General features: G+C 47.4%; 1 protein-coding gene across 2 annotated transcripts in view; it reads left to right on the top strand.

Moving 5' to 3' along the window:
- The first annotated feature begins 5,276 nt into the window (after nt 1-5,276).
- The window catches only part of ITGAD (integrin subunit alpha D), a 28,323-nt gene continuing 21,841 nt past the window's right edge, over nt 5,277-11,758 (top strand). For both annotated transcript variants that reach the window (XM_053555022.1, XM_053555021.1), the window contains exons 1-5: nt 5,277-5,362; nt 7,147-7,252; nt 9,938-10,041; nt 10,184-10,254; nt 10,355-10,469. In XM_053555022.1, coding sequence (XP_053410997.1) covers nt 5,317-5,362; nt 7,147-7,252; nt 9,938-10,041; nt 10,184-10,254; nt 10,355-10,469 — 442 coding nt within the window. In that variant the 5' untranslated portion in view covers nt 5,277-5,316. The remainder of the gene's footprint in view (nt 5,363-7,146; nt 7,253-9,937; nt 10,042-10,183; nt 10,255-10,354; nt 10,470-11,758) is intronic.

Below are 11,758 nucleotides of genomic sequence, written 5' to 3'. Positions count from 1 at the left end.
GGCTGGCACAGTGTTTTGTTATTTAGTGGAAAACTTGCATTTTTCCCTTGGTGTGAATCCTTCATTCCTTTTCATTGCCAAGTAGTATTCCACTGTAATCACATGGGATTTAAAAATGACTAATAAGGGGTGGCACCTGTAGCTCAAAGCATAGGGCGCCAGCCCCATATACCAGAGGTGGTAGGTTCAAACCTGGCCCCAGCCACAAACAGAAAAAAAAAAAAAGAAGAAGGGATTAAAGCACCTCATAGAATAGCTGGGCCTTGTGGCGGGCGCCTGTAGTCCCAGTTACTCGGGAGGCTGAGGCAAGAGAATCGCCTAAGCCCAGGAGTTGGAGGTTGCTGTGAGCTGCGTGACGCCACAGCACTCTACCAAAAATAAAAAAATAAAAAATAAATAAAAATTACTAATAAGATTTAAAACATTTCATAATGGTGACTATTAGTCTAGTTTTTCAATTCTAAATGCTTTGTTCAAGCTGCACATCTCAGCACATATTGTGTTGCTGAGCTTGTCAATCTAGGCTCCAATAGTATACTTTTTTTTTTTTGAGACAGAGTCTCACTCTATTGCTCCAAGCTAAAGTGCCATGGTGTCACAGCTTACAGAAACCTCAAACTCCTGGTTCAAGTGATCCTCTTGCCTCAGCTACCTGAGTAGCTGGGACTATAGGCACTGGCCATGACACCTGGCTAGTTTTTCCATTTTTAGTAGAGACAGGGTCTTGTTCAGACTGGTCTCCAACTCCTGAGCTCAGTCAATCCAGCCACCTCAGCCTCCCAGAGTGCTAGGATTACGGGTGTGAGCCCCTTGCCTGGCCCAAATATTGTAAGTTTAAATGCTAAGGAAAAGCTACTGGGATTTCTTAACATCAAATTAATTATGTTAAGTCTAACGAGTGTGAGGTAATTCCAGCACTTTGGGAGGCTGAGGTGGGAGGATCACTTGAGCACAAGAGTTCAAAACTCACCTAGGCAATCCCATCTATACAAAACCGGAAAAAAAAATTAGCCAGGTATAGTGGTATACACCCAAAGTCCTAGCTCCATGGGAGACTGAGGTAGGAGGATTGTTTGAACCCAGGAGTTTGAGGTTACCGTGAGTTCTGATTGTACCACTGCAATCCATCCTGGGTGACAGAGTGAGACCCTGTCTCTAAAAAACTAAATAAATAAAAATAAAAATTTAAAGAAAAAATTAAAAAATGATGCTATGAACTGGTTCCTGATTTAAAGTTGTTTTCCTTACTGTGCAAACATATCTGTATGATACATTTAAAATTGTTTTTTATTTATTTTTTTAAATCGACACAGGATGCTTGTACGTATTTATGGGGCACATAGTGATGTTTCAACATACATGGTATACTGATCAGATCAGGGTGACGAGCACATCCATCATCTCAAAAATTTATCTTAATTTTGTGCTCAGGATATTCGATATCCTCTCTTCTAGCTATTTGAAAATATACGTTATTGCTAACCATAGTCATTAGACAGTATTATAGAGAACCTAGAACTTACTCCTCCTATCTAGCTATATTTTTGTATCCTTTAACAAGTCTTTCCCTATCATCCTTCCCCCTACCCTTCCCAGCCTCTGGTAACCTCTGTTCTACTCTTTACTTGAAGGTGTTTTTTAGTCATCAGAGAAAAACAAATAATAACTGATGCATTGACGGGTATAATCAAATGTGACCAAAGGCAGGATTAGGAATCCATTTGCTACTATCCCTGAATTTTAGTACTTAACTCCCCCTCCCCTGCCTTGGAATTCTCACTGGCCAGTGACCTATAGTTTCAAGTTATAATTTTCTTGTTTAGTCAACATAAGGACGAAGAGAAATTAAACAAAACACTAGATGTGGCACATAGGCTCACAGGGACCTGTGAATCACACTCTCCTGTACAAGACAGGTACGGATCATCCTGAAGAAAGGTTGCAGGGGCGGCGCCTGGGGCTCAGTGGGTAGGGTGCTGGCCCCATATACCAAGGGTGGCAGGTTCAAACCCGGCCCTGTCCAAACTGCAACAAAAAAATAGCTGGGCTTTGTGACAGGTGCCTGAGGCAAGAGAATGGCCTAAGCCCAGGAGCTGGAGGTTGCTGTGAGCTGTGACATCACAGCACTCTGCTGAGGGCGATAAAGTGAGACTCTGTCTCTAAGAAAAAAAAAAGACAGAAAGGTTGCAAAAGTATCTTCCCTCACCCTGATTAGAAAATATTATGGGGGCGGAGCCTATGGCTCAGTGAGTAGGGCACCGGCCCCATATACTGAGGGTGGTGGGTTCAAACCCAGCCCTGGCCAAACTGCAACAACAACAAATAGCCGGGCATTGTAGGGGACACCTGTGGTCCCAGCTACTCAGGAGACTGAGGCAAGAGAATCGCCTAAGCCCAGGAGCTGGAGGTTGCTGTGAGTTGTGACATCACAGCACTCTGCTAAGGGCGATAAAGTGAGACACTGTCTCTACAAAACATATATATATGTATATATTATGAAATACGCCATTTTGTTATTTTTAAAGTATATATGTTTTTAAAAATTACTGCAGAACGGTGGTTCTTGTAAGCGTGGAGTCCCCGTTAAGTCCCCCAAGGATGCCCTGAACTTGAGGAGCATCTTCGATGGCTGCTGTGGGAGTCAGAGCTTTGGCAGCCTCTGCACTGGGCCTGGGAAGAAGGTGCTTTCCTGGCAGTGTGTGGGATTTGCAAGCATTTGCATTGTACCCTTATGGTTCTCTAAAAATGGGTAGGAAACAAACTTTTGCTGACATAAGCCATAATAAAAGTAAGGCAAAGTTAGAGATTTTTATGGTTGCTAAACCCAGCAAAATGTTAGTCCCAAGCATGGAATGAAGTCCAAAAGTGAACATTATGTATGCAAGTTAGATCTCATTCAAGATTGTGTCTAAAAGATGAGGTGTGGTGACAATGGAGGAAATGAAGACATCTTTAGATTGAGGATTAAGGAGAATCGTTTAAAAATTATTTTGTGTTGGCTCGGCACCTATAGCTCAAGCAGCTAAGGCGCCAGCCACATACACCAGAGCTGGCTGGTTTGAATCCAGCCTGGCTGCAAACAACAATGACAGCTGCAACGAAAAAATAGCCGGGCGTGGTAGTGGGCACCTGTAGTCCCAGCTACTTGGGAGGCTGAGGCAAGAGAATCGTTTAAGCCTAGGAGTTGGAGGTTGCTGTGAGCTGTGATGCCACAGCACTCTACCCAGGGCAACAGCTTGAGGCTCTGTCTCAAAAAAAAAAAAATTATTATGTAGTTCCAAACACAGAGAGAAGTTCACAGATCCACAGAACTGATGATGGGCTGCTGCCTGCCTCAGAGCCCTCAGTACAAGGAGAAGGCTGTCGCTCAACTTGATCTTGACAGTCCACAGGGGAAGTAGTTACGTCAGCCTCAAATTTAGCTACCACAGTCCTCAGCCCTGTTCCTACAAGAGCATTGTCAATGCTTCACATTTAATTTCCTCTATCTGTTAAATATCAGCTCAAGTAAATAGATGTGAAATTTTTGTGTGGAAAACTTTTATGTTGTTTATAGTTGACATTTAATCTTATATTTTGTATGTTTTAAATAACTCTCATATACATACACAAAATAATTAGTGCTATAGGAAGGAATTTTAAGCTTCAAAATCTATTCTTGGGCTTTTATACATAGGACCCTTTTTCCATGTTTTTATTTTTATTTTTGAAATGTTTCAAATGCACAGAAATTGATAGAAGATAACAACAACCACCCGCCCCTGATTTAACAAATGTTAAAATACTGATTGTTTTGTTTCGCTTTTAGAGACAATATCTTGCTCTGTTACCAGGCTGGAGTACGGTGGCACGATTGTAGCTCATTGTGACCTTGACCTCACAACCTCAGCCTCCCAAGTAGCTAGGTCTATACAGGCATGCACCACCAGGTGCAACTAATTTTTTTGTAGAAATAGGGGAGGTCTAGCTATGTTACCCAGATTGGTCTCAAACTCCTGGCCTGAAGTAATCCTCCTGCCTCAGCCTCACAAAGCCCTGGGATTATAGGCATGAGCCACCTGGCCTAAAATTTTGTGTTAAATTTTAAATATACCAAATGTTAAAAGTTCCCTTCCCAGCCCACTGGAGGCAATCACTGTTCTGACTTCTATCTTTTTTTTTTTTTGTAGAGACAGAGTCTCACTGTACCGCCCTCGGGTAGAGTGCCGTGGCGTCACACGGCTCACAGCAACCTCTAACTCTTGGGCTTACGCGATTCTCTTGCCTCAGCCTCCCGAGCAGCTGGGACTACAGGCGCCCGCCACAACGCCCGGCTATTTTTTGTTGCAGTTTGGCCGGGGCCGGGTTTGAACCCGCCACCCTCGGCATATGGGGCCGGCGCCCTACTCACTGAGCCACAGGCGCCACCCCTGACTTCTATCTTTATAGATTAATTTTGTCTGTTCTTTAACTTCATATGAGAGGAGTTAGACCTTGTGCATTCTGGTGTCTGGCTTCTTTCATCTGAGATAAAACTGAGTTCACCTGTGTTGTTGGAAACAGCTGTAGCCTTTTTTTTTTTTTTTGAGACAAGGTCTCTCTCTGTCACCCAGGCTAGAGTATAGTGGCATCATCATAGCTCACAGCAACTTCAAACTCCTGAACTCAAGCGATTCTCCTGACTCAGCCTCCCAAGTAGCCATAATTTTATGAATGGTGCCCCTTTTGGTCTCAGGTACCCACCATCACTCCCAGCTAAGTTTTCTATTTTTAGTAGAAATGGGGTCTTGCTCTTGCTCAGGCTGGTGTTGAACTCCTGAGCTCAAGTGATTCTCCTGCCTCGGCAGCCACCGCGCCTGGCCTTGTAGCCTGTTCTTACTTATTGCTGAGTAGCGGTCCACTGTGTGACTTCATCCTTTTGGCTGTCCATTCTCCTCTTGAGGGGGTCTGCTTTTGTTAAAGAACACCCTGAGTGCACCCCTTGTCCCCCTTTCTCCACCTCCGATGCTCTGCCTCTCTCTCACATCCACTGTCAGGGCCTCTAGAGCTATCTGTTCCGCATCTTCCCTTGCACTGTGTGTATTCCCAGAGAGCTGCGGGGGGCCCTCAAGATACCAGATCTCTGCGGTGGTGGTGAGTGGGGGAGAGTACGAGGCATTTTTGCCCACAGTGTCTGGCCTGTCTGCCCCCATTCCTATTCTATGATTAACCAAGGCCCTCTTCCCCATTGAGCCCCTCCTCCTGCCACGTAGAGGCCCTGAGTCATTATATTAACTACCCCCCAGGATGCTGAACACCCTTCTGTGCTCTGTTACCCAGCTTTCTGCTTCCCCCTCAATGTGCTGTTCAGCAATGGCCTTTGGCATCATGCTCCTCCTGGCTGGTAAGTGGGGGGCCCCAGGACTGGGGAGAAGCTTTGTGGGGTGTGAGAAGGTCTCTGCCTGGTGAGGCAGGTTGAGGGCTGGTGGTTGAGCTGAAGGTGGGGGAGTAGCCTCGTGTTCAAACAGTCTGCAATGGGAGGGTGTGACTCACACGAAGGAGAGGGAAGATGGGCTCAGGTGGAGAGTAAGCTGCCCCTCTAGACTCAGGCCTTCCCCCTCCCATTCGTAGTCATGGGGCCTTGGTCTGCCCCAACATTCCCACTGGGGCAGAAGGCTACAGAAGCCATGGGGGGTGGAGAAGGCTTATGCCACCTCCCTGGGCCTGGATTTTCCCCAAGTCTGATTACAGATAGGCTGTTCACTGCTGCCAAGAGAACAGTGCACCAGCTGAAAACTGTGTCAGGACCACCTTCACGTGTCATTTAAAAATCAGATCACATACAAAATCCTCAGATTAGCTACCTTTCTAGCTTATCTTAAAAAATAGGATGGTCTGGCAGCTCTAGGTACTGGAGCCTGGTAATGACTGCCCCCTTAGAAGGGCAGGGGCCCTAAGGGTCCACCATTCCCCGGCATGACCTTCCTCTCACTGTGCTCGCTGACATCACCTGTCCAGCCCCGGAAGCACTTGAGTCTGAGCCCCTCGATACCTTGCCACCTGCCAGACCATGATGGCTGCTTCTAGACTCAGACATATAATCTCTTAAGGAAAGAAAGTGTAAGATGTAAGTCTCCCTTGCGTGTGGCCATGGTAGGGTCCCATGGACCTCCTCCCAGGACTCTAGAGTACAGGTGTCTGGACCTCCCTGTCACTATCTGACCAGCTGCTTGAACCCTAGGTCTTCCCTAATGTTGGGGGTGAAGTTGACTCCTCAGTCCAGAGACAGGTGGGAATTCTAGGGGAACGAGGCGGAGAGATGGCTGCTTGGGAGTGGAGGAGTCAGAAAAAACTCTTGAAATGTGGGGGTTCCCCCTGAGGCCTTGGAGCTTAGCCACCAGTGAGGGCGGTGTGATGTTGAGGATCAGGAGAGTGAATTGGAATCCTGGCTGTGCCAGTGACTTGCTGTGCGGTTCTAGGTTGGTCACCAAACAATAATCAGACACCTGCTCAGCCAGGACAGGACAGATGCAGTCCAATCCTCTTAGAGCAGCAGTTCTCAACCTGTGGGTCGTGCCCCACAGGAATGGTATTAAAGGGCTGCGGCATTAGGAAGGTTGAGAACCACTGCCTTAGAGCCTGGTACCGAGAAGGGAACGCAGGAAATAGACATTTACCAACGTACACATAATCAATTGCAGAATTCTGTATCTGTTCCTCAATCTGGATGGTGGTGTCTCTGTGTAACGAGAAGCTGAGCAGGGCAGTCTTTAATAGGGTGCCCAGGTGCTGGGTTCGTCTGGGCCAGTCTCTGCCATAATTTTATGAATGGTGCCCCTTTTGGTCTCAGACAGTCCCAGTTTAGACAGTGAATGTTATGATCACCTTGTGTTTACGGGACATTCCTGATCTAACATACCAGCAGGCGACTAGCCTAATTTCACATCCCAGAAGTCCTTTGAAATGTCTTTGAAGGGTCTTCCTTGGATTGCTGTCCTTTGTATTGTGGTCTGGTTATTTTTGAGGGCGGGAGAAGGATGGGAACCACACAAACGGCAAATCAGTCAGTCAACAGGGTGAAAGGAGTGGGCTCGTCCTCTTTGGCAGGCTGGAGTAGGGTGGGGTTTCCAGAGGCCAGGGGCCAGAGGGGATGGGGCTCCTCTGACCCCCTGCCCACATCTTCCTCAGTCCTGGCTTCTTACCATGGATTCAACCTGGACGTGGAGGAACCCATCATCTTCCAAGGGGATGCAGACAGCTTTGGACAGAGCGTGGTGCAGTTTGGCACATCTCGGTAGGCCCTATTCACTCTCTCACCTCCTTCCTCCCATGTCCTGCAGGCAGATGGCCACCTGTAGCATCCTAGGGTGGGGCGCTGGAGGAAAGACAGTATGGGTGAGAAGGCTTTCCATGGCTCCTCTGAGGCCCCTGACACTACTGGGTATTATTCCCCATCCTAGAAAGGACCACAAAACTCTAGGCAAGATAATGCAGTCACAGAGGGCCCGCATTCTTTAAACTTGGAGTTTAACGCTCTGCCATGGCCTCTTGAAAGTCTGAATGATTTTATCTCTGCATCTGTGTTTTGTAAGTAAAGACTGATGGGAGGATGGAGATAAACTGGGGGCTTAGAGCCTTCACTCACAGGCAGCCCCGCCTCCCGCCACCTCCCAGGGAAGGGGCCTCAGCTGCTGGTTTCCCCTAGTGCACAGCGACTGCTGCTTCCCTGGGCCCCTGGCAACAGCTGGTCAGGGTTGGGGGCATTCACCTTGTGAGTATCCCTGAGCCCAAGGAAGTGTAGCACTAAATTGCAAATAAAAAACACCAGGGTGGGAGTGTGGGGGAGCATAGAAGCAAACAAAGAACTCCTTTTAACCCCAAGAGACTCCACATTTTCATTTGCCCACAATCATGTCCCTGGTCCTGACTCTAGGAGCTCACATTCTCGTGTCCTAGAGAGTTCAAGTCACCATGTGATGCAGGCATAACCAAACTCTGGGAGGCGTAGGAAGGGAGAGATCAAACTGGAGCATGGGGAATTCCAGGAGGCTCTACGGGGGAGGTGGTGTTGGCAGTGAGCCTCTGAGGACTGGACGGTTCAGTTGGCCAGCGAGGAGCTACAGAGGTCACGGAGTTCCAAATACACATCCCTCCCCCTTACTCACCTAGCAGGCCGCCCCAGGTGATGGAAGTAATTGCCAGGCAGTTTGTTCTGAAATGAAACAGACCAAAGTACACAAATCTGAAGGGTTTAACTCAATGAATTATTACATATGTGCATACCTGGTAACCCCCACCTACATCAGACTGAGCATATGTAAAAGCTCACAGGCACCAGGCTTCCCTTGTTGGGTTCCTCCTCATCACCCAACACCCAGCAAATCCAAAGATAACCTCTGTTCTGTCTTCCATCACCACCAATTTGTTTTCAGTCCCCATTTAAAAAAAAAAAATATATATATATATATATAAAGCTATTTATTGATCATCATTCACCAGTCTTTTTTTTTTTTTTTTTTTAGAGACAGAGTCTCACATTGTCACCCTCGGTAAAGTGCAGTGGCATCACAGCTCACAGCAACCTCTAGCTCTTGGGCTTAGGTGATTCTCTTGCCTCAGCATCCCGAGTAGCTGGGACTACAGGCGCCCACCACAATGCCCAGCTATTTTTTTGTTGCAGTTTGGCCAGGACTGGATTCAAACTTGCCACTTTCAGTATATGGGGCTGGCGCCCTAGTCACTGAGCCACAGGCACCGCCCCATTCACCAGTCTTTACAACAAAGTAAACTAGTGTATAGTTGGTATTAGTTTGATTTCTATGAAGTTACTGTTTTTCTTGGATTCTGTTGAGAATCCAGGAAAAGATTGAGAGAAGATTGAGCCTACATGGAAGGAATGGGTTGGGGTGAAGAAAAAACATGCAGGTCAATAGTTTAGACTAAAAGTTTGTCCCTCATGTAGGCTAGCAGGTCCAAAACTACTATCCCTCTAGCCATCTGTTCAGATTTTCATCAGCAAAGTCTTAGGCTTTGTTTTAGAATTTTCTTAGATGTCTTAGATTTTTCCAGGAATTATGACACACAGGGATTGCATCTTTCTGTAAAGAAATGGTTCTCTAGAAGGAACCTCAAATACTCATTTAACTAAGCCTTGCTTTGCTAATTAAAGTACACCAGTATTTGTCTACTTTTCTTATCTGAGTGGGGACATTGTTGGCAATGATACAATGTATATATGCTATATTTAAGTAACCATAGATAGAAGTATGATTCTGATACAGCTGCTTTAAATTGTTCAATTTAATTGTTTGCATTATATTGAAGTGTGTTCTATTAATTACAGAATCAACTATTTGCTATGAAAGCTTCTGGCTTCAGGAAATTGTTTCCTTTAACTTGAGATGGTCTATTTCTTGGGTGGCTCACAATGATGGCATTTCAGAAATGCAATGCACTTACTCGTGATTGGAAAATGCCATTGTTGTTTTTAAATAGTTTTATTTTTAGTGAATATTTAAAAAAATCCAAACCATTTATATATACATACACGCACATATATTTAGGTGTGCAAGTTCAAAAACAAATGAAAACACAGCATGGTCTTTAGGCATATGTGGATTAAACTGTGGCCCTGAGGGGGGGGGGTTTGGTTTCTTCTTCTTCTTCTTTTTTTTTTGGCAGAGTCTTGCTCTGGGTAGAATGCCATGTTGTCATAGCTCACAGCAACCTCTAACTCTTAGGCTTAAGTGATCCTCTTGCCTCAGCTTCTCAAGTAGCTGAGACTATAGGCGCCTGCCACAACACCCAGCTGATGTTTCCATTTTTAGTAGAGACAGAGTCTTGTTCTTGCTCAGGCCTTGGTTTTTGAACAGCCTCTAAGTGGTAAAAGTCTCAGTTCCCCATCATAAGAAACTTCCTCTTTTCCAAAGTGCCCCCTGTTCCTACCCCTCCTGTGACTATGTCATGGTTTTGCCTCCAGACTCGTGGTGGGAGCCCCTCTGGAGGTGGTGGCAGCCAACAAAACAGGACGTTTGTACGACTGTGCTTCTCCCACCGGCACGTGCCAGCCCATCTCACTGCACAGTGAGTGACCCAACTCAGGAATTGGGACACCCCCACCCCAAACCTCCAGGACCCAAGTCATCCCCTTCACCTTCCAGCCCGGACTCTCCCCCCCAAATGAAGTTGTGGCCCTGAGTGTGACCATGTGTGTCTGCCCTCTCAGTCCCCCCAGAAGCCGTAAACATATCCCTGGGCCTGTCCCTGGCAGTCTCCTCCAGCCACTTCTGGCTGCTGGTGAGTGGTCCCAGGTCACAGGAGGGTTGTGGGAGGAGGAGCTGGCTGGAAGAGGAGGGGGTGCTCTGGGGGACCCCTTGCTCACAGCCTCTGCCTCCAGGCCTGTGGCCCTACCATGCACAGAGCCTGTGGGGAGAACATGTATGCAAAAGGCTCCTGCCTCCTGCTGGACTCCCACTTGCAGATCGTCCGGACAGTCCCAGCTGCCCTGCCGGGTAGGTCCCTTGTAGACAGCGATTCTCTGTGGCGTACACACTGGCACAGAGGAGAGGGAGATCATGAGGCCTGCGTCTCACCCTCCTGCCCCAAGTTCCCTTCCTGGAGAACTGAGTGTGGCTAAGAGCCTCAGTAAGCCGAAGAGGGGGTGTGAGCACATTGTGGCCTAGCAGGGAAGGCCACTCAGGGTGGGAGCCCCACACTGGTTGAAGGGTGAGAGTTCTGCTGGTGCAAAGGGGAGCTCCAGGGTGTTGGCTGGGGGCAGGTAGGAGGGTCTTACAGTTGCCAACAGGGGCATGGAGGCTTCTTGGAAGGGCTTTGGGGTGGTGGATATATGTGGTGAGTATGAAAATCTATGAGGGAGGCAGTTCTGCTGGAGGGTTTACTGCTGAGCTGCCAGGATTTCCCAAACTAACTCTTCCCCTCTGAGGGGAGTAAATGATAGGGCTGTGGAAAGTGTAATGCACGGTTTTGTCAGGATCAATGTCTTCCACAAAGATCACAGGTTAGGGACACCACGGTGACATCTTTCTGAGAGTCAGTCTGCATCACGGTGGTACCCAAATTTGTTTTCCATGTCCATGGGCAAGTGACTTCATTCCCTGGGCTTCAGTTTTCATTGATAAAAGGGGGCTTAATAATTTGGGTTGTGATGAAAATTAAAGATTTAATTCATATAAAATGCTTAGATCCTGGCCTGACACTTGCAGTCGACATCCTGACTGATCTTCCAGCAGAGGACTGTATGTTTGGCCTAAGAGGAAGATACAGATAAACTACCTCACCTGTGGCATGAGAGGGGGTGCTGGGGCCACTCGGGGTGCTGACTGAGAACAAGGCTTTAGACCGGAGAGGCCAGGATGCCAGGCATGGTGGGTTTTTAGCCAAAGATGGGACAACAGCAGAAACCCCTCAGACCAAAGTGTGAGAACAGAGTTCAGAGAGGGGGCAGAGGGAATGAAGGAGAGGCATCTGTGGCTCTTGGGAGTACCATGCCGGGGACACCATACCATCTCACACCATGAGATGTGTGTGAAGCCAGGGCAGGTGATGTGGGACTTAACCACAAGTAGGTAGATGTCTTCTCATAAATGTTTCTGGAACTTGTAAGGTAAGATGCCTAATGAAAATGGGAGACAGGAACATAAACCTGGTGCAGCAAGGCAAATTTGAGTTCAAGGGGAGAGAACTGGGCACCTGTGTGCCAGGCAGTGCTGGGCACCTGGTAGGAATCACCTTGCTGCAGCTTCACCGGATCCCTGGGTGGTGGGCAGGATGAGAAAACCGA

The sequence above is a fragment of the Nycticebus coucang genome, chromosome 12 (assembly GCF_027406575.1).
Source record: "Nycticebus coucang isolate mNycCou1 chromosome 12, mNycCou1.pri, whole genome shotgun sequence".
NCBI classification, from domain to species: domain Eukaryota; kingdom Metazoa; phylum Chordata; class Mammalia; order Primates; family Lorisidae; genus Nycticebus; species Nycticebus coucang.
Note: the sequence above shows the minus strand (reverse complement) of the source record. Positions and strands in the feature narration are given on the sequence as shown.